At 43.0% G+C, this 21,721-nt stretch overlaps 2 protein-coding genes across 10 annotated transcripts; one reads left to right on the top strand and one right to left on the bottom strand.

The window, feature by feature from the left end:
- Nucleotides 1-675: 675 nt before the first annotated feature.
- Rmi1 (RecQ mediated genome instability 1) lies at nucleotides 676-10,130 on the bottom strand. Of its 5 annotated transcripts, XM_057788100.1 has the most exons (5): nucleotides 9,403-9,429; nucleotides 8,805-8,977; nucleotides 5,478-5,564; nucleotides 5,155-5,263; nucleotides 676-3,411 (listed from the first exon to the last, which is right to left on the bottom strand). In XM_057788100.1, exon 5 carries the CDS (start codon nucleotides 3,380-3,382, stop codon nucleotides 1,526-1,528), a length of 1,857 nt encoding a protein of 618 aa, XP_057644083.1. In that variant the 5' UTR covers nucleotides 3,383-3,411; nucleotides 5,155-5,263; nucleotides 5,478-5,564; nucleotides 8,805-8,977; nucleotides 9,403-9,429; the 3' UTR covers nucleotides 676-1,525. The 5 variants fall into 5 exon arrangements, with proteins under 5 accessions (XP_057644083.1, XP_057644081.1, XP_057644086.1 ...); XM_057788098.1 differs by lacking the exons at nucleotides 8,805-8,977; nucleotides 9,403-9,429 and adding an exon at nucleotides 9,964-10,130; XM_057788103.1 differs by lacking the exons at nucleotides 8,805-8,977; nucleotides 9,403-9,429 and adding an exon at nucleotides 9,964-10,130 and having other exon boundaries at nucleotides 676-3,036.
- Nucleotides 10,131-10,224: 94 nt separating this feature from the next.
- On the top strand, nucleotides 10,225-20,746 carry Hnrnpk (heterogeneous nuclear ribonucleoprotein K). 5 transcript variants are annotated; one of them, XM_057787541.1, is made up of 16 exons: nucleotides 10,225-10,362; nucleotides 12,317-12,401; nucleotides 12,735-12,832; nucleotides 13,523-13,579; nucleotides 14,927-14,970; nucleotides 15,827-15,899; nucleotides 16,508-16,579; nucleotides 17,079-17,192; nucleotides 17,488-17,616; nucleotides 17,947-18,254; nucleotides 18,352-18,406; nucleotides 18,524-18,607; nucleotides 18,875-18,890; nucleotides 18,966-19,048; nucleotides 19,368-19,537; nucleotides 20,238-20,746. In XM_057787541.1, exons 2-16 carry the CDS (start codon nucleotides 12,344-12,346, stop codon nucleotides 20,269-20,271), a joined length of 1,395 nt encoding a protein of 464 aa, XP_057643524.1. In that variant the 5' UTR covers nucleotides 10,225-10,362; nucleotides 12,317-12,343; the 3' UTR covers nucleotides 20,272-20,746. The 5 variants fall into 5 exon arrangements, with proteins under 5 accessions (XP_057643524.1, XP_057643525.1, XP_057643523.1 ...); XM_057787542.1 differs by lacking the exon at nucleotides 10,225-10,362 and adding an exon at nucleotides 10,607-10,714 and having other exon boundaries at nucleotides 20,298-20,746; XM_057787540.1 differs by lacking the exon at nucleotides 10,225-10,362 and adding an exon at nucleotides 10,607-10,714.
- Nucleotides 20,747-21,721: the final 975 nt, after the last annotated feature.

Raw genomic sequence — 21,721 nt, 5'->3', positions numbered from 1 at the left:
TAGTAGGTCAGCAGCCCATCTTGGGACCCAAACTTGGGTTTTTTAGAAGGGCAGCAGTCAGTTCTTAACCACTAAGAAATCTCTCCAGCACCCCATTTATAATTTTTTTTTTTTTTTTTTTTTCGAGACAGGGTTTCTCTGTGGTTTTGGAGCCTGTCCTGGAACTAGCTCTTGTAGACCAGGCTGGTCTCGAACTCACAGAGATCCACCTGCCTCTGCCTCCTAAGTGCTGGGATTAAAGGCGTGCGCCACCACCGCCTGGCCCCATTTATAATTTTAAGAGAGATTAAAATAACTTCACCTCCCAAACATAATCTTGTAATAGCAAAGTGAGTGTGGTCTTTTTCAAACAGCCATAATAAAATGAAGCAACTTATATGCACAGCTAGTTCAGAGGATGAGAAGCCTCATGAATTTGAGACTACCCTGGGGTACACAGTGAGATGCCATCTCAAAAACCATAGGGCAGTCGTATGGTTCAGTAAGAAAGTAGCTGCTGCCAAGCCTGATGACTGTTTCTACAATCTGCGTGGCATGAGAAAAGCAACTCACAGGTTGTCCTCTGAACCATACACAGACAGTAAATATAAAGACTCCTAAATAACAGCACAAACAAACCTTTGAAATATTGAACATTTTAGGGGAAAATTACTTTTACAATTTGCAACTTTCAATAATGTATCTCATTGGGGAACATTTTAATTCCTTGTGCATTGCATGGGGGGGTCGCATGTGGAAATCAGAGGACATCTTGTGGGAGACAGTTCTTTCACCATGTAGGACCAAGAGAAGAATCAGGTCATTAGGCTCAGCAGGAACAGCCTTTACCACCAAGCTATTTTGTCAGCCCATCACAGTTCTTTACCCATTATCTCATATTCAACAAGTAGAAAGCCAGTTTCTCAGCAAGAATGAGTCAGCAAAGTTCTTCAACATGGGTGACTGGGGATTAGCTCAGTCAGTAGAGCATTGGTCTAGCACACACAGTCATGGTTTAAACTAGTGCACCAACTGAAACCGAAGAACCCTAATCCAGGCACTTGGGAGACAGAGACAAAGATCAGAAACTCAAGATCACTCTCAGCTGTACAAGAGAGCTTGAGGCCAGCCTGGGAATGTAGATTTAAGGGTCTAGAGATTAGGCTTCATGATAGAGGCTTGCTTGCATTACAAGGTCCTGACCCATCATTATCAAATCAAACAAAAATACCCTTCACATGCATTTTGATTAGATATCTTTATTTTTAAATGTCATTTAGTGTATATGTGTTTTTATGTGTGCACGAGCTCTATGCTGCATGTGTGAAGGACAGACAACAGATTTTGGGAGTTGTTTCTCTCCTTTAGCCACAAGGGACCAAGGGATCAAACTCAGGTCCTCAGACTTGGCAGAAGCCTGTTTAACCACTCAGCCATCTCACCCATTTTTAAGCTCAAAAGCTTTTCCTTCCTTTACAGAGTTTCAAAAATAATACGAACAAATACTTGCATGTTTTAAAGTGTACTCCAATAGTATTTTGTCAAATTATTTATGCAGCCGCTTCTTTAGGTTCTCAAGGTGCTCCACACCAACATCTTGTAATCCAAGTACCAAGGCTTTGTGTGAAGAAGGGTCAAATGAAATAGTCATCAGGCAACACAAATCTATCAGATCTCGCTGACATTTTTGTAACCCTTTTAGGAAGTTTTGATATTTAAGAGGGTCTTTTTTTAATTGTTTCATTTCTGGTACTGAAAAGCCTATCATACTGGTAAGTATTTCATCTATAAAGTCCACATCTAGATAGGCGGTGCCATCAGAAACCTTTGCAGTTACACACCAGCAGCCACCGGAGCTTGAGAGATTCCCAGTCAAAGTGACAATAAATGCTTTGACTGTCACAGTGGTGACTTCCTTTGGCTTCCTGGCCATTAGAACAGACAAATAGATAAAGGGTGGAGAATGTAAGTCCATGTCAGTAGAGAGATCAGTATTATTCTCAATTGATCTTGAAGACCGAGCCTGTAAAGGGGAGCCATTTTCATTAGAAACCTCTGAACTCTTTTCTGATAGACAGGTTCCTAGTTTTCTGTTTAACATTTTATTACTGGAGCAATGTTCATCTGAACTGTCAATGTTTTGCTCTGTTGTATTACTGACTTCCAAAGTCTTACTGTCATCTGTAAAATCATGGGCTAAGAGTGTCTTATGGTCTCTCGCAGATGGACAGCTAAAAAATTTGTCTTTGTGAACTATTTGTTCAGATAATTTTTTTTCATTGCAATTGCTGTTTCCTTGTTTATTAATCAAAGGAGTGTGGTTCAGAGTATTAGGTTTATGTGAAAATATCTCTTCACATTTATCTGTGTTTTTCTTCAAAGTTAATGGTTGTAATGCTTTTGTTTCCATCTGTTCTTTCTGGACAGTTTCCTCTAAAAGCAAGGCCTCTTCCAGTGAGAAGTCATCAAACTCTCCACTAGTGAAATGCACAGATTGATTTGGCTTCTCTTTGTGCTTTGAAGAAATATTACATCCGGGCTCAAAACTAGACTGAATTGTGGGAGTGGGAGTTGAGGAGCTGCCTGTGCTGAAACAGCTTCCTTCCGTGGGTGATGTATCATTGCTTGCTGCAGGCTCTTCACTTTCATAGAGACTTGCCAAGAGTTCTTCATCTGAAGGTCCTGAAACAGCATCCAACCCCCCTGAAACTCTGGGCAAACTGTGATCAGAATTACTTGGTACAACTGAAACTGTAGGATCAAGTTCACCAATTAATCTTGCAAGTACTTTCTCTTGAGCATATTCTTCTGAAAGACCATCTACCTCACCCCCTAACACATTCACATTTTCTGGTTTCAACAAGAGAACACCAAGACGGAATGAAATGCGTCCATGAACCAAAACTTTTGTACCTGGAGGAAGACCACCATGGAGAGCTGGAATAGACTGATACTCCATCCCTTGAATTTGAGTGACACCATCCGTGAGCTGCAGCATCAGCATCCGGGAAGGCCTTGCTTCCCATGGTTTTGGAGCAATCTGTGTTTCAGCTGAAACTAGATCATTGGTTATATTCTTTCCTCTCAGCTTTTGTATCTGCGAATACGCAGGCTGACTTACATCAACCAAAGAATTGATCTGTAGAGCATAAAATCCATTCAGTTCTCCCTTTGGAATTTCTAAAATGTTATCAGGTAAGAGAGGATATTCTAAGTCTCTCAGGTCAGTAAGAAGCCATTGCTCCAACACCTGTTTGTTTATTTGTGCTTGGCTCAAATTAACATTATTATTTTCTTCTTGGATCCAATTAACACAAGCTTCCAGCCACATTAGAGGCACTTTAACATGCCATGTTGCCAAAAGCCAGGTTTCAACTCTTAATACATCACTAGTTAAACTCATTTTTTTAAAATTGGAGCATACACATCCACCTGAAAACAAATAGAAGAGAGATTCAATAAACTTAAAGTTACATTTGTTTCTTTTAAACAAGAACATCTATGCCCACTTGATTCCCTAGACTTAAATACAGCACCTCTACTTCTCAAATCCACAGGCAGGCCTAATTACTTACCACACCCTTCACACCTTTCTCTCCAGCGCTAAAAACTACTTGACTTTCTACCCAGTCAATACGCAAACCTTACAATTACTAAGAATGAGGAAAAACAAAATGTTTATGAGCTAGTTTTGTCAGGGTAAAGGCTACATGACCTAACTCCAGTACTTTAACTTCTCTGACTCAGTATTTTCATCAGTATCACCAACTGTCTTACAGGGTTGTTCAAAGATATGCAAAAGAAAGGGTAAATGTCAGATCTTTGAAAGACAGTCATTACTATATCTTATTATCTTCTCAAAATTATAATCAGATTCATTTTTTATCACCCCCTCCTCCCCTTTTTTTCCCCCAAGGTCTGATCATTTATTTGTTACCCTTATAGACTTATTTTTGACTGGACTCAGACTTAGAAGTAGAAGCTCTCAGTGAGGACAGCCTTTGCCTCTTGGCAATCTGTTCCTCAATGGCAGCATGGGCCAGGAATTCTTCACGGCCTCAGGTGGCTTCAGAGGCTACTCACTCACATCAGGCTGTTCCTCACCACCCTCACGTCTCCAGATCAGCCTCTCTTTATAGTGCTCAAGCTGTTCCGCTTCTTTCTTTCCCATCTCTCCACCCCATATTTGTACACAGTAGCGGCTTGTGCCACAGGCAAGCCGTGTTGGGTGGGGTCTTTAGGTGTGTTCCTGACTACTCTGCATGGTGGTGGGTGGAACCTATGTGTGTCCTGTCTTCAAGTGTTTGTCCAACCCAAAGCTTCCAAAGAAAATAAATCTTTGGAAAACGTTAGACACAGCCTGGCAAAACTGTAATTCAATATAGAGTTGTCCACTCTCATAGCTGAACCATCACAACCAATGATGAGAAGTCCCAGCAGGACACGTCCAGTCAGTTGTGGGTCTCCATTCTGCAGGCACTTCTCTTCCTCCTAGGCTAGGGCATGGATCTGGGAGTCATGGTAACTCATATGGTGGTCGGTTTTCTCAAGGGAAAACTCGCAGGCTGACTAGTGCTTGTGTCTGTCACTGACTCTCGTGATGAGCTGTGTATTTCACCTTTTCCCAAGGAACAAGAACAGCAACTGCCTTCCACACCTCCTGTGCACCTCACTTGACAGCACACATCTTTTGTGTTCCCACCTTGTCTCGGTGCTTTCCAGCATGCAGGATGATCCTAAGTCATGGTGCCTGCCAGGAGCTAGCACCGCTCTCACACTGCTCCTCAGGGCCAGGTCTCACCTCACCAGGCTGCAAATGCACCAGGGCTCTCATTCTTGGGAGAAATCAAGACCCTGGCCGGAGCTTCAGCTGCCTCACTCACTGCCGAGACCTGGAGCCTGACGCTCAGGTTGCAGTGGTCACTAAGGCCATCACGATTCTCCAAATAATCATACTCTATTAATTTAAATTTTACTTAAATAATGTTCACTAGGTTCTTTTGAAAGCTGTAATTAACTTCGTACTTTAACAATTAAAATTTATATATCTATGGTTGGCCACCTACCTCTCTGGGCAGATATTGAGAAGTCTTACTTGTTTTCCTAAATATTCTCAACTGTGTTGTCAGTAATATTTAAATCTGATTTTCTCAGAGGGGTGGTGGTGGTACATACCCTTAATCCCAGCACTTGGGAGGTAGAGACAGGTGGATCTCTGTGAGTTCAAGGCCAGCCTAGTCTATGGAGTGAGTTCCAGGACAGGCTCCAAAGCCACAAAGAAACCCTGTCCCAAAAAACCAAAACACAACAAACAAAAAATAAACCTCTCAGTATAATACAATAGCAAAGTACTAAAGACAAATTCTCTCTCTCTCTCTCTCTCTCTCTCTCTCTCTCTCTCTCATACACACACACACACACAATCTGTTCCTTCTAGAGATGAAGACACTAAAGAGACAGAATTATTTAAGGTCTAATATGTCCATTAGAAAACTTACTTTGCAGAACAGCATGAACTCTGATGACAGGGTTTCAAGCTAGGTGTCCAGTGGAGTACTCAAAGTCTCTATTACAGAGAAATGACCCTGGGAGGAAAGACAAGAAGCAGTAAGGATTCGAAAACGAATTAAAGACTCACTGTCCTATTTCCATGAATCTAAGAGTATGATTGTATAGTTCTGGGGACTCCTTAACAGTCAAGGTAAAACGGAAACAATATAGGCTAGAAATGAGCAGAGACTCTCTGTGAGTTCAAGGCCAGCCTGGTCCACAAAGTGAGTTCCAGAACATCCAGGACTCCACTGAGAAACACTGTGTTGCAGGGGGAAGGGAAGGGGAGAATAGAGCGAGATAAACAGAAACAAGCTGTTGAGAGAAAGTTATTCTTTTTAGACCTGTTTCCTCATTTCATTTGTAAACTCAATGGGTCGTGAAAGTACAGTAGAAGAGAATTAATAAAGTAAATTAGTGCAGTGTGTGATGGAGCGGTTCAGAGGAAACTGTAACATAATACTATCACTTGTGTGTCTGGAGGGGGCGCACCTATACCACGGTACCCATGGAGAAGTTTGCACAACTTGCAGGAGTTGGTTCTCTCCTACCAGGTGGGTTCTGGGGACAAAACTAGGGTTTCAAGCTGGGTGGCCAGTGGCCTGATCTGCCGAGTCACCTTCAAGAAGGCAAGCATTGCAGATAGTTTAGCCCAGGACCCCACCTGCTTTTGGTAAGACACACCTCCACTCCTATAGAATTCTGTTTCCATAATCACAGCAGGTAACGACTCAGAAGGAAAGGCTATCTAGGATGGCACAATTTCCCATTAGCTGATAGACAACAGCTGCAGAGTCTTAAGAACCCCTCAATACAGGAAGAGAAACAACTTTGGAAAAGATGTCTCTTAAACTGAACGTTAACTTGTAACACACATTCTAACTTTCTAGAACCAATATTAAAAGAACAATCAAAGCCAAACATGGTGGCGCACACCTTTAATCCCAGTACTCAGGAGGCAGAGGCAGGTGGATCTCTGTGTTCCATGACAGCCAGGGCTGTTACACAGAGAAACCCTGTTTCCAAAAACAAACAGGAAGACACACCCAATTAGAAATAAAGATAAAGGCAAGAACAAGGTATAGCTAGCTCTGGAACCCTGGGTTCAATCTCCAGGACTTACTAAAGGGGAAAAGGGAAGACTAGAGGAAAAAGAAAAGATATGAGAACAATTATGTCAATGTTCACGTTTTTATATTAGAGGGATTCTGAATGTTATCTAGAAAAAAATCTGCATCATGTTCATGAAATAGAAAGCTGTGTAATCTTAGATTTTTTAAAATGTTGAGTATGCCTGGGCATATGCACGAGTGCAGGTGCCAAAGAGGCGAGGTGTCAGATCCCTGGAGTTGAGTTAAACTCCAGTCCTCTGGAAGAGCATTAGATGCTCTGAACCTCCGAACCCTGAAAGTTTTTTCTTTCTTTTTTTTCTTTTTTTTAGACAAGGTTCTCTGTATAAGTGCCCTAGCTGTTCTGGAACTCACTTTGTAGACCGGGCTGGCCTCAAACTTGGGAGATCCATCTGTCTCTGCCTTCCAAATGCTGGAATTAAGGTGTGCGCCACCATACCCAGCTCTGAAGGTTTTTAGGGACTACTTAATGACATGAAAATATGTGTTCATGTTTTCTTAGTATAGTAGCCACATATAAAATTACAAAACTTAATCCTCCCTGCTTTTACAGTAGGAAAAAAAAATATTTGCATTAACCTTTGTGCCTGATAGATTTGGATGTCCGTGCAAATCTTCATTCTAAATCCCAGCTAATAGGAATGATCAGAAAAGAATAAAGTAGGAAGGTTCCATTACTTGTCACTAAGGCTTAGGCATAGCTGGCTCAATGATTAATTTTCAACCAGCTTCAAATATTTTTAACAGGAAAGCAGCATCCCAACCAATAGCTGAGATTCTAAAGCACCAACAAAAATCTACATCCTCTTTACGAGTATTATTTAAAAAATAAAAGTTGGGCCAGCAAGATGGCTCAGCAGATAAAGGTGCCCGCCACTAAGTGTAATGAATGAGCCCATTGCTACTGTCTCACACGGTGGAACAGAAGAGCCAACTCCTCCACAGGGCTGCCTTCTGGCTTCCACTTATAGTCTCTCTCTCTCTCTCTCTCTCACACACACACACACAAAACGTAATTAAAGCATTTACTCTTTAAACCCACTTTAACTTGTTAAAGACTTCAAAGAATTTCAGAATTTTGAAAAGGTACTTCAAAAAAAATCAGGGATGAAAAATTGTTTTATTGTCTGGGCAGTGGTAGTGCACGCCTTTAATCCCAGCACTCAGGAGGCAGAGGCAGGTGGATCTCTGTGAGTTTGAGGCCAGCCTGGTCTACAGAGTGAGTTCAAGGACAGCCAGGACTTGTAACACAGAAAAGTCCTGTCTGGGGTGTGTGTGTGTGGGGGGGGGGGGGATGTTATATTATGGTTGACATAAAGCAAGAATAGTAAGAGCTGTCTATGCATCCTCCAAAACCCAATATAAGGAAACATGAAAGAAAATTCCATTTAAGAGTCTACAACCCAGCCGGGCGGTGGTGGCGCACGCCTTTAATCCCAGCACTCGGGAGGCAGAGGCAGGCGGATCTCTGTGAGTTCGAGACCAGCCTGGTCTACAAGAGCTAGTTCCAGGACAGGTTCCAAAACCACAGAGAAACCCTGTCTCGAAAAACCAAAAAAAAAAAAAAAAAAAAAGAGTCTACAACCCAGCTGTTATGTGGCCTTGGATATGGTTCTTATCCTCAGTACTTTTTACATTGTGTGTGTGTGTGTATGTGTGTGTACACTTTCACGTGGAGATTAGAGACAGATTTGAGAGTTGGCTCTCTCCTTCCACCACAAGCCTTCTGGGGACAGAATTTACATCATCAAGCGTGGCCTCAGCAGGAGCCGTGAGCTCACAGCTTCCTCTCATCCCCCACCCCCCCTCCAGGTTTTTTGTTTGTTTTGTTTCTTGAGACAGCCCTTGGCTGACCTTGAACTCACAAATCCACCTGTTTCTGCCTCTCAAATGCTAGGATTAAAGGCAGGAACAACCACACCCATGAAACAAAGATAACCACAACTTACTCAAAGTACTGTAATAGCATTTAACTGCCAGCACAAAGTCTGGCATTCAGTAGAGAACTCGGGATATGGTACCTATAGTATTTTAAATATTATTCCAGCTAGCTCCTGTACAGTTACAATTATATTAAATCCCAGTTAAGTAATACTGGCTCTAAAACATTAGCCTATACAATTTAACCATTAACCCCTCATGTACCCGGGTGTCACTAAATGAAGAGGACTGGCACAGCGCCCAAATCCAGGGCCATGCCATCGAGCTGTATATCCAGTCCTGAGCAGGGGTTTTAATAAGGAACTGGAAACGTCCAACTTCAAAGAGAAAATGAAAGATGGAGGCGAGGCAAACTTTCAGTTACGCAGAGAGGAAACCTAAAAAGACAAAACCAAATGAGTATAGCTGAGTTTAGAGAAATTAACTTCCCACTAGCGTCTGCTCAAGATAGTTCCAGTAATTTCCTTTGGATTCGCACTCATCACTGGTTACAGGTTAGAAAAAAAAGGCACAATAGAAATACTAAGTTTAGCTGTGTGTTGTGAGCATGCCTTTAATCCCAGTCCTTGGGAGGCAGAGACAGGATCTTTATGAGTTACACAGTGAGACCCTGTCTCAAAAAAAAAAAAAATTAAAAATTGTGGGTCAGGTGTGGCGGCACACACCTTTAATCTCTGCATCTGAGAGGCAGGGGCAGGAGTATATCTGTGAGTTCGAAGCCAGGTTCGTCTACGTAAAAAATTCCGTCGCAGACAAGCTGTCTCAAAACCTTTCTTACGTCCACCCGCACTTCAAGCCTCACCAAATTCTCAATTCCCAGTTTTCCTCTGCCAAGTAAGTAAAAGATAACGCAACGACCATAAATAGCGATCCTTAGAAGGATTCAGGCATAGATATCCTGAGATCATTCAAGGGTCAGGACACGGGTGGACCAGCACGGAAGCTTCACTGATTAGCGACGGCTTCCAGAGACCAACATCTTGCCGTCCCGCAAGAGTCTGGAGCAGTGAGTGAGAACGGAGGGAACTACCGAAGCCGGCTCTTCCCCAGGTCGGGCGGCCACACCGCCTGCGAGCTTCCTGCGGGGGAAGGAGTGCTGCCCCGACGCGCGGGGGCCTACGTCGTGTTCTGCGCTCTGCATTTTACGGGGCCAAGGCGAAAGTGACTTGGGTCAGTTACAGCGACGTGAAGGCCTCGCCAGGCCGGCGCCCCTCCCGGGCCGCAGCGTCCGCCCGCCCTCCCGCCCGGACCGGGCCGTTAGCACAGCGGGTCTCCCGGGCCCGGCGGAGGGGCGCGCAGACCCGCGGCGCTGGGAGCGAGCGAGCCGCGACGGGGAGCTGTGGAACCCCGGCCGATCACCGACCTGGCCATCACGCCTCGTGTCGCCACAACCGCGGGCTCCCCGGCCCGGCGAGGCACCGCCGCGCGCTCCCTCTCCTGTTCGCGGGCTCTTTCCTCTCCCCGCTTCCACTTCCTACCGCCCACCTCGCGGCGCGCGGCCGTCCCTCCTCCAGACCCGCTGCCACCCCCTCGGGGCTCGCAAACGCCCAGGCGCCGCCCCCTCCGCGGCACACGTGAGCGCCCGTGGCAAATCTCGCGAGAGCGCCGTTCCCCCCTCCCTCTCCCCCTCGCGACAGAGTGCGCGAACGAGAGAGGAGGAGGGCGCTCTGGGCGACAGCGCTGCAGACGCCATTATCCTCTGTGCCTCCGCTGCACGGACGTCGCCGTCGTGCTCGCCTCCCGCTCGCCTGCGGCCCCTCACGTAGGTGTCGGAGGGGACGGGGCCTTGGGAAAGCGGCGGGTCCGGGGAACGGGCGGGCGCCGCGGGATGGCGGGAGGCTCGGGCGGGAGTCCCAGCCCGGGTGGGTTGTCCCAGGCCCCGCGGCCTGCCAGCCCGAAGGGAGTCGCCGGCGGGAGGCGGGGTTCTGGGCGCCGTCATTGACGCGGCCGGGGGCCAATCGCCTCGCGCTCGCGCCACCGCCGACGCCCGGGAAGCCAATGGGGCGCGGCGCCGAGGAGGGAGGGGGTGGGTCCTCGGCCTCTGTCTGGAGCAGGGACCGACCGTCGGAGGCGGCGCGGTGTGGCGGCCGGGAGGCAACGGCGGACTCGGCGCGGTGAGCCCCGGGGGCCGGGCGAGCGGCGCGCGCGGCGGGGAGCGGGGCCGGAGCTGCGGCGCGGCTGTCTGGAAGGGCTCGGGCCGGCGCTCGGTCGCCCGCCCTCCGGGGAACGTTGCCCGGGGTCCCCTCCCCCACGGCCGCCATTTCCCCGAGCGTGCCTCTGCAGTTGGCGTGCGCGCCGCTGCTGCTGCCGCCGGAGACTCTGGGGAGCTCGTGAGCTGAGGCCCGGGGGTCGGAGCCGAGGGGCGCCTGGGGTGGGAGCGGCGCGGGGATGCGGGAGTCCCTCCTCGGCCGGGACCCCGATGGAACGGGAGCCGCCGCTTTGTCTCGGGCGAGCGGGCGGGCGGTGGGGGGAGGTGCGGGGGCCGAGCTCGCGGGCCCGCGTGCTGGGTGGGTGGGGGAGGGGGTCTCGCGCGCGCGGCGCCGCCTAGTCGCACGTAGTCGCCATTACGCGGGCCGCCATTTCCTGTCGGATCCGGGTGAGGAGAGAGGGAGGGAGGCGGGCGCTGCTCCGCTAGGCCACCGGCCGAGCCCGGGAGGGGAGGGCCGGGGCGGACCGTGGGCAGGGGGACGGCGCGAGCTTCCGCGCGGTCGATCCCGCTCGAGCGAGCGGCTTTCGGGGACGTGGGCTCGACTCTCGGTCGACCCTGCTGTCGTCCGCGCCTGCATCCATTTGCCGTCGTGACTACAGAGCGAGCCGAGCGGCGGGTCCCCGAGGCCGCCCTTAGCGACGCTAGCAGCCAGCGCTCGGGGGTGGAGGAGGCGTAAGTGGGATTCGGCCTCAGCTTTGTTGTGCTGGCCGTTCGCTTGGTACGGCCACGAGAGGACCGGACCAATTGTGTCGCTTTGGCTGAGCTGTATTAGAGGTGAAATTGTGGGGAATTGTAGCCTCTTTAAAGCACCGTTTACAATCGTAGTGAATGGTGGTGGTTGAAGGCTCCGCTGGCTTTGCTGGAGAATGGCGCTGGTTTGAGTCTGGTCAGGGCTTTAGATTGCTCCCTGTGGACGTTAAAAGCAGCTTGTATTTGCCGTTATATTTGTAAACTTGGCAAATGTTATTGAAATGGTGTTGACATTCGCAAACAGCCACAATAATTTCAGTTACTTACTGCTCTTAAAATAACACTAATTTTGTGCTACGGTGCAGTCTTTCCCAGAATTAGTTTTGTGAACAAAATCTTAGGGCAGTTGACTTTCCAGTTGTAATGATGTGAAGTAAGTTGTTGAGGACGCGATTACTGAATTCCTTGGGGGAAATCCTTCATTTCATGGTAGTGAGTTGATCTGTTGTGTTTTATTGAGACAGTCCAAAAGCAATCCACCACACTTGTTCCTCGCCTGAATTTTTTAGAGTAGGAAGGAACAGCTCACTTCCTCAAATCAGACTTGCGACCCAATATTAGTATTGAATAGTAAAAGGAAAAACACAGTTGATTTGTGTTGGTTTTTATAGGCTGCTGCAGCTCTGGGGTGTCAGTACAGCGCTGCAAAGCTGTGTGTGTGTGTTCTGGAAGCATGGTCCCTTTTAAAGATTTTAAGCAAAACAGTGTTTGCTTTTTCCAATAAGCCAAATGTACTAGCTTCTTTATTTTTCTACAGGTTGGTGTATCCATTTAATTCAAGAAAATGGAGACCGAGCAGCCAGAAGAAACCTTCCCCAACACTGAAACCAATGGTGAATTTGGTGAGATATTTTAATTTATAAGCAATTTATGAATATATTGTTAGTTTCATTATGACAATAGCTTTGTGTGTGTGCTGTGGTTACCTGTTAACTATAAAATTCTGTAGTTTTGAGATTCTGTTAAATCTTGGTTTTTATGAACAAGAATTAGCCCTGTCTTGCACAGGTAACAGTACAAATTGTTTTCATACAAATTGTAATCCTTTGAAGTATTTGTTATGATCTTTGTTGCAAAGGGGAAAGACCAAGAAAACAGCAGGGACTTTATAAGTGTATTTTAAAATTCATTTACTTGAGGATATTTCTAATTCAAAATATGAACTTAATTTCTAGGTAAACGCCCTGCAGAAGATATGGAAGAGGAGCAAGCCTTTAAAAGATCTAGAAATACTGATGAGATGGTTGAACTGCGCATTTTGCTTCAGAGCAAGGTACAAATACAATTTTTTGAATTTTGGATATTTAAATTTTGTCCTTAAAATTACAATATTTTATTCTAAGCCCTAATTTGAATCCCAGAAACACTTTTAGAACTTTCCACATTGAATGAAAGTTTGAAAGATTTCATTGGTGAGGCTGGCTTTAGCTCTATCCATCTGTCCTCTGCCCTTGATTGGTGGCAGAACAGATGGACACTAACCATGAGTTAGTTGGTTTGGCTCTTTATAAGCAGACTTGTGAACTCTGGGTAGTGCGAGTTCTGAAGGTGTGTGTGAAAGCCTTATTACAGGGTCGCCACAGATGGCTTTGAAGAGTGAGCAGGACTCTGGGCATTGAAAGTTTTATTTCCCTGGGGAACTAGTTTGATTTTGGTTACCTTATAACTTTCTCAAGTTACACAGTATAAAAGTATTTGCTGAATAGATTTTTCTGGTTTTCACAAGATAGCACTGGTAAAAGTATTCTGTACTTTCTAGGAACTTCACATTCATGTTTGGTGTTATAAATATTCCAGAGATGTATTGTAAAATATCTCATGCTCAGTAAATGGAATCGAATCTTGGTTTCCCTTCACTCTTAAGTAGATTCCCCGTTGTGTGCAGACTTGGTTGTTAAAGTTTAAAAATACAGGTAGGAACACTAATTTTATGGAAATGCACAGTAATTTTTTTGTCTTTCAGAATGCTGGTGCAGTGATTGGGAAAGGAGGCAAGAACATTAAGGCTCTGCGTACAGACGTAAGTATTAAACTACTAAACAAACAAATTCGTTGTCTGTTTCTAGAATTTTAAAGGATCACATCTTAGAAGTCACTGTAGCTACAACCATTTGTAATAATTAATGGTCGTGTAGAGAATTTCTACTCTTTTTAAAAGCTCTGATGGTGGAACATACATAATTAAATCTTTTCATTTTATGGGAAGGCCCTTCAAATTAGTTCTCTTCAAATAAGACAAAACATCTTAATTAGAAATAGAGACGACGTGTGAAAACCCTTAATTGCATCATTCCTCTTGTGTGTGTGTGTGATAGAGGGGATCTGTATTACTCAACGCCATTGTGGATGGCTGATTAAAACAATTTTTATTTTCTTTTAAAAAAGACTATCTGTTCCACAGCTTGCAACATAGAGCTAATGTTACCTGATTTTTTTTAAACATGAATAAAGAATAATCTTGCCAGTCGAGCTATCTGCCTATAATTTGAGTCTTCATAATTTATAGTGGGTTGACTCTTGTGATTAGACACATTAAATGTTGGCAGCACCGGAAGTGTGTGTGTATTTCTAGACCTTGATTACATCAAAATTTCCTTAGTAAAATAGAGGCGAATAGCTGTGTGGAGTACCTAACAGTATTTCATTTCTCTCGGTAACAGATCTTCATGTTTCTCTTTATTGCTATAAACTTTAAATTTTGTTTTAATTTTTATAAACCTGCTTTTGAGATACAGGATTGTGTTTGACACCTCATGAAACCAAAACAGTCTTACTAGTTGGGGGTTTGGTGTGGGAATTTTTGTTTTGTCTTTGAACCTCTTTCTCCTCTTAATCCAGATGTTCTGTATAATTATCTGGGTTATTTCCCCCATTTTCCTCAAGAATTTCAGTAAACTTTTGAGTCATGACAGGTTTTGTGTCTACCCTCACGAGCCAGCCTGCTACTGAAACATTTTTTAAAAAAACAAAAACAAAACTAGAACCATCAATTTAAGGTCCTTAAATGTTAAGCCACAGTCAGGTATAGAGAAGTCCATTATTGTGTTAGTCTTCAGAACAACTTAAGCTTGTTTCATTAATTGAGAGTATGAGTATAGTTTGTATTAAATTAAAATTTATTGCTTTTCCCCCTTTTCCCTCTCCTTGTTTTTTTGGCCATATATCTCCGTTGCCCATGTACTGGATCGACTTACCCCTGCGTTGCCCACCATGACGTTGGCCCATCCGCCCCTGAACGCCCATGTGAAAACCCTGGTTGGCTATGCCCAAAAATGTGCTCGTTGCCAAACGGGTACAATACTTGACAACTTCTGATTGAATGCCCATGCCCAATGCCAACATCCACGAACGCCAATGACCAATGCAGTACAATGCCAGTGTTTCAGTCCCAGACAGCAGTGGCCCCGAGCGGTATGTCCCAACAGTTTATGCCTCACTGCCTGATTAGAAAGAGAGAAATGTATTTTATTACCTGCCTTTTATATAATTAAATAGTATCCCCTTTAGACGGTGTATTGTTTTTCAAGTTTCTGTCTTATTTTCCCCATTAAGTCCTTTTGTCACTGAACTTTTACCGTGAGTTGCCCACCCAAACGATCCACTAATTTTATTTCGATGGAAGGAGCACAGCTTCAAGTGTTGCATATTTGCTGCATTGTAAATCAAACTGTTACCCAAATAGTCTCTCGCTCTGTCTTTGTGGCCCACCTTGCTTCCCAACATTGTCTGTTCATAATGTTTTCTGATGAAACGCTAACTGGTTCACTTTCCTTCACTTCTCATTTGTATTGTCTGTTTTGTCTTGCATTTGTATTTGTTTTCTTGCAGAGCCCATTAGTAGTCTAATTTCTAACTGGTATCCATAACCTTACTCCAGATACAATGTTCACCACTTGCATATTCCCCCACTTTACCCAAGAGAAGGTGTGCCAGTATTACCAATTTAACAGCGAGGTTGTCCTTAACTTGGTGGCGGGGAACATGAGAATTCAACTCTGCTTCAATTCTGGTCGATTATTGCCACTTAATCTGAGCCCTTCCAGCAGCCCATTCTCTCTGTCTTTCTCTCTCGAAGTCTTCTAATAATGTTATGTCTGTATTGGGCATAAAATAAAATGCATGTACAAAATTCATAAATAGGTTACTTTAAATGGGGACTATTAAGTAAATGTGATGTTACTTCTCTAAAAGATGACAAAACTGCTGATGACAAAACTCATTTTTCTTTTCCACCTTTTTGTATTATGTGGTATTTGATATTTGGCAGCATACTGAGTATCAGTGCTGATATTGAAACAATTGGAGAAATTCTGAAGAAAATCATCCCTACCTTGGAAGAGGTAGGTTTCTTTTGTTATAATAAAAAGATGTTGGGAAAGTTGAGGGTCGGTGTTTGAGGGACTGGAGAGAAACTGAACAGTTCTGTAGCAGCAAAATCATTCATAGTATATAACGTTCTCTATTTGTCTTTAAAATTCAGGCTGGCCACTCCTGGAATAGTAAATATCTGTGGTCATGTATTATGATTTAAAGGCCTTGATTTTAGGGTCTGTTTTCTTAAACTGACAATGTTGAAAAATAAAGGGCAGGTTTTTTTGTTGTTGGGTTTTTTTTTTTTTAATTGGGAGAAAGGGTTTGTGTACAGTTCGGTTGCGGGGTTATAGTCCCATCTAAGGAAGTTTTAGCTACAGGAACTTGTCGTAGCTCTTCTGTAGATAGGAAGCAATGAACCCATGGGTATGGCTCACTTTCTATATTAATATTGGCATTAAGGGTCTGAACATTTATTTACTAGGTATACATGGAGAAAAGATTTTACTGTTAAATAAGTTGTTTTCTGGATTAGTAATATATTTTAATATATGTTGTAGTAGCTTTACCAATATATGCGACAATAGCCTGATCACGCTAGACACTTAACCTATTATTCTTATTTTTCTACTTTCAGGGCCTGCAGTTGCCATCACCCACTGCAACCAGCCAGCTCCCGCTCGAATCTGATGCTGTGGAATGCTTAAATGTATGTCATAGTGCCATTGAACCCCACTGAAGTATGGAGCCTGGCCCATAGGATCGATTTATTTTTAACATAGTGTGCTTTTCCCATCTCTATAGAAAAAGGCTTAAAAATATGATATATGAATGGTCTTACAACTCACTGTTGACCCTGCTCCATGCTGCAGTGGGAATTAACTACATTTGCAAAGTGCTTTGCAGTCATTTTTATTATGGTGTTATTTGAATGTTAATAATTTTGTGGTAACAGCGACATGCTAAATGGCTGCAGTGTGGGTATGGTGTTGCAGGACCTGAAAATAAAATAGTTTTTTAAGGTGGTGCAGATTGTCCTTTTTGGGCCTGGCTATTGAGGATAATAAGCACATAACTGGTAAAGTTATTGAGATATAAATTCAGGTTGCTTACTGCAGCAGTGCATTATGTTGTGCTTAAACATAAGCTGATAGTGTGTCGGGAAGAGAGTTATAAGAGAGTAAAATTGTGTATTTCCCCCTCCACAGTACCAACACTATAAAGGAAGTGACTTTGACTGCGAGTTGAGACTGTTGATTCATCAAAGTCTGGCAGGAGGAATTATTGGTGTCAAAGGTGCTAAAATTAAAGAACTTCGAGAAGTAAGGCATTATTTTGTTCTGTTTTGTTCCTTGCTGGATTTCATAATTTTTTATGCAGAGTTGGTTCTTTGCGCTATTCCCAATGATAGATAACCCCATCTCTATTTACTTAGTTTTGTTACTTTAAGACCTAAGTTGTTTTGTTCAACTTGTTGTATCATTTCTAGGCCGCTGTATGTTTGACCACATTTTTTTATGGGAATCATTGGGTTCATATGTCTGAAGTAGGGAGCCTGGATGTTGTTTAATGTGTTAACTTCCTCTGATGAGTTTTCTTTCTGTGAATGTGTTACAGAACACTCAGACAACAATCAAGCTTTTCCAGGAATGCTGCCCTCACTCTACTGACAGAGTTGTTCTTATTGGAGGAAAGCCTGATAGGGTTGTAGAGTGCATCAAGATCATCCTTGACCTTATATCTGAGGTATTGTTGGGAGATTCTGTTTGCATTCAGTTTATCACACTAGCAGTATTTAATTTTGGCATTTCCGTGGGAGTTTATGTTGCCAGCTTTAATACAGAGCCTTTGGTCCTTTATGCAAAGGTCCTTACATATAGTTCTGTATTGCCTGCTTCTTTCAGACATATCTGGGGTAATGGTCTTAGTAATTTTGAAATCCTTTCTGTCATTGCCTTTTCCTATCTCTGCCTCTATTACCTTTTGAGGCTGGTTAATTAATAATTATTAATAATTGGAATGGGTTGATAAGACCAAGGCTCTTCAGTCTTTAAAGTGCTTTGTTTCTGTTTTTAGTCTCCCATCAAAGGACGTGCACAGCCTTATGATCCCAACTTTTATGATGAAACCTATGATTATGGTGGTTTTACAATGATGTTTGATGACCGCCGTGGACGTCCTGTGGGATTTCCCATGCGGGGAAGAGGTGGTTTTGACAGAATGCCTCCTGGTCGGGGTGGGCGTCCCATACCTCCCTCTAGAAGAGATTATGATGATATGAGCCCTCGTCGAGGACCTCCACCACCACCTCCTGGTCGTGGTGGCCGGGGTGGCAGCAGAGCTCGGAATCTTCCTCTTCCTCCACCACCACCTCCCAGAGGGGGGTAAGTTTTAGCCAAACAGCAACATTAAAAGAGGCTGCGGTAATGGGGTTGTCTTGGTGCGAGGCTAAAAGTATCACAACACATGTTATGCTTACAGAGATCTAATGGCTTACGACAGAAGAGGAAGGCCTGGAGACCGCTATGATGGCATGGTAAGAATTTTGATTTATAAGGGGGTATGTATGTGTTGTAAGAGACCTTTTAATCAAATATTCTGTGCAAGATTGTACAGCCATCTAAATAGTTTGATATTTCTGTGTGTAATACAGGTTGGGTTCAGTGCTGATGAAACTTGGGACTCTGCAATTGACACATGGAGTCCATCAGAATGGCAGATGGCTTATGAACCACAGGTTGAGTATTAATAACGTTAATGTAATTACCAGCAATATAATTTGCCTATTAGAAATGGTTCATGTCCCTGCTCCCTGATAATTTCTACCTTCTTAGAAATCTGTGCATTTAAATCTTTAGTTTGCTTACTGGAATAGCGTGGGTGTGGGTTGATATGGGGGGAGTTATTGGTTTTTTTCCCTAAGCTCTGGGTTTTGTTGGCTTTTTGGGCTTTGTTTTGTTTTAGGAATATTGAAATAAGTAATTTTATTTTTCTTTGTTTTTAGGGTGGTTCTGGATATGGTAAGTTTCTTTGTGAAATCAGACATTGTTTTATACTTATTTTTCTAAGAACTTACTGCTCATTATTTAAATCAGATTATTCCTATGCAGGGGGTCGTGGCTCATATGGTGATCTTGGCGGACCTATTATTACCACACAAGTAACTATTCCCAAAGATGTAAGTATTTTTAATTCAGGGAGCTTTCATTATTTTTTTTTTGTTATGATTGCTGCTTCTCTAAATTTAGCAAAGACTTTTCAATTTATGATTGAGGTACTGTTTAGGATTTATGGAAGTATGTTAAATCTAACAGCAGATGGTGCCATTAATATAGGTGGTTTTAGATTCCTTATTAGTTTGTTAAGGAAATGTTAAATTATAACATAATCCAAAATATAGTTCAGAAATTTAAGACTGCCATTCTTTAAAGTTGCTCCTCTTGATCATTGATAAGGGATTAAGTTGACATTAAGCTTGTATTTAAATATCTTTTCAGTTGGCTGGATCTATTATTGGCAAAGGTGGTCAGCGGATTAAACAAATCCGTCATGAGTCAGGAGCATCAATCAAAATTGATGAGCCTTTGGAAGGATCTGAAGATCGGATTATTACCATCACAGGAACACAGGACCAGATACAGAATGCACAGTATTTGCTGCAGAACAGGTCAGTCTGAGCTTCTGTTTGTGTTAGCATATGCACACTAAAACCTTTTAAAGAGCTCTTCTTCCCAATTGATTTTTCTTTAGAAACCATGGTGTTTCCGTCACTTGGGGAATCTAACTTCTTAAACATCTTAATAGCTCTGCCTTGATTTTCTTCTGTTTTCTTACTAAAAATGAAGACATTCAATACTAATCTTGCTGGAAGAAGCCCTAACCAAGCAAACTTCTCATTTCTCTGGTGAAAACTGCTGCCAAAACCACCACTTGTAATAAATTATACAGAGCCTGTAGAAAATGTAGAAGAGTCATTGGATGTTGGCCTAGTTCTGTGTGGAAGACTAGTGATTTTGTTGTTCTTAGCTAACTAAAACGACAACAAATCACAGTCTGCCATATGGCACAGGCCACCTCTGCAGGACATGATGGTGCTGGAAATCGCAGCATTTCACACCTGCCTCGCATGCCTTGTCCTTTCTACCAAGGATTAACAGCTTCTAGTCTCATCTTCTTACTCTGCACTACTGTCTAACATTTCTTGAGTTAACATTGCTTTAACTTAGAGTTGCTAGTGCTCTTTAAAGTTCTTCTAGATGTAATGGACGTGTTTATCATTTTAATTTAGCATTGAAATTGTCTTAATGTTGATTAAGATGTTTCGAACAAAAATTCTAATTCGTACTTTTTTTTCTTTTCTTTTATAGTGTGAAGCAGTATGCAGATGTTGAAGGATTCTAATGCAAGATATTTTTTCTTTTTTATAGTGTGAAGCAGTATTCTGGAAAGTTTTTCTAAGACTAGTGAAGAACTGAAGGAGTCCTGCATCTTTTTTTTTATCTGCTTCTGTTTAAAAAGCCAACATTCCTCTGCTTCATAGGTGTTCTGCATTTGAGGTGTAGTGTTGACAAGATGTATAATGTTTTAGTTACTTACAGGGTTGGGGGGAGGGCATGCAAAAACAAACATTAAAAATTTGAAACCGCAGCAGAGTGAGTGAATTTAATTTTTCTTTATTGTTGGTGGTTTTAAAAAATTTCCCCCCGTGTAATTATTGTGAACACCTTGCTTTGTGGTCACTGTAACATTGGGGGGGGGACGGGGAGGAAAGTAATAGTCCACGTGTCCCCGGCATTTGTTCAGAGCAGTGTGCAGAATGTAATGCTCTTTTGTAAGAAACGTTTTATGATTTTTAAAATAAATTTAGTGAATCTATTTTTGGTGGTCTTTTTTGTTTTTTTAAGGCAATTTTCAAATGGTGGTTGAACTTTCCAGCCCACCCCTAAACTAAACACTAAGTTTGATTTTCAGCTCCTCTGTTGGATATAAGTGCACGTCTTGGACATAGGCAAAACACATTGTCAATTTCAGTTTGGGTGATTTTCTTAATGGTTGGGAAGATGTGGCTTGATAAATTTCCATCACATATTCATGCTTATAATAAGCTTGGAATTTTGTTTGTTTTTGCAAATGTTTGCCACTACTTTTCAGCAGTTTTCTATGTTAATGGGGAGAACTAAGGTGGGAAACAATATTACAAGAATTAACCATCCTAAGTATATGCCAGAAGCCTAATGGGCAGTGAGCTTTATTAATCAGAGTAACACTTGGTTATAGAAGTGGCTGATGCTGAGTAAATCCTGGTTATTTTTGTTAGATAATTTCTCACCTATAGACAAATTGTCAACCGCTTTAGTGTCTTGTTGAACTTTGTAAAAAAATATATATATACTTGTTTTTTCCATTGTATGCACAATGAAAGAAAAAGGATGTACCATTTCTCTGTGTGTTGAATTATGTAGGAAATGTTTGTGACCGATTCAAAAAATGGAAAAAGTTCCTGTGGATGTTTTGTGTAGACTTGGCATCTGTATTGGTAGTTCAAAATCCACATCTTAAATAAACTTCCATGATGTTAGTTTTGATGTGTGCCCAATTTGAAAGGGGGTTGACTGATACATACAAAGTTTATTGAAGTGTTCCTCTTGTAAGGAAATACAGTAATCTTAAATTACGTGGGGGTTTTTGTGTGTGTGAAATGTTCTAGAGACATTGTGCTTAAGGGTGGCACAAGAAAACAAGTTCTTCAGAGAAGCTGCTGATACTAGTTAGAACTCAGTGCTCGGTAACTGCAGAGAGTAAGTAATAGCTGGCTCTGTCTATCAGAATAATTTGCTTTCAGCTCCAGTAA

Source organism: Chionomys nivalis, chromosome 13, assembly GCF_950005125.1.
Source record: "Chionomys nivalis chromosome 13, mChiNiv1.1, whole genome shotgun sequence".
In the NCBI taxonomy this organism is placed as follows: domain Eukaryota; kingdom Metazoa; phylum Chordata; class Mammalia; order Rodentia; family Cricetidae; genus Chionomys; species Chionomys nivalis.
The sequence above is the reverse complement of the archived record's forward strand: the minus strand, read 5'-3'. Positions and strand labels throughout refer to the sequence as shown.

What these genes read in the sequence shown, in the direction of transcription:
- Hnrnpk (XM_057787541.1), top strand. Translation starts at nt 12,344, where the DNA reads ATGGAGACCGAGCAGCCAGAAGAAACCTTCCCCAACACTGAAACCAAT. An exon ending in TCCTTGACCTTATATCTGAG is followed by an intron (nt 17,617 to 17,946) that starts GTATTGTTGGGA and finishes TTCTGTTTTTAG; the next exon opens with TCTCCCATCAAAGGACGTGC. An exon ending in CCACCACCTCCCAGAGGGGG is followed by an intron (nt 18,255 to 18,351) that starts GTAAGTTTTAGC and finishes TTATGCTTACAG; the next exon opens with AGATCTAATGGCTTACGACA.
- Rmi1 (XM_057788098.1), bottom strand. Translation starts at nt 3,382, where the DNA reads ATGAGTTTAACTAGTGATGTATTAAGAGTTGAAACCTGGCTTTTGGCA.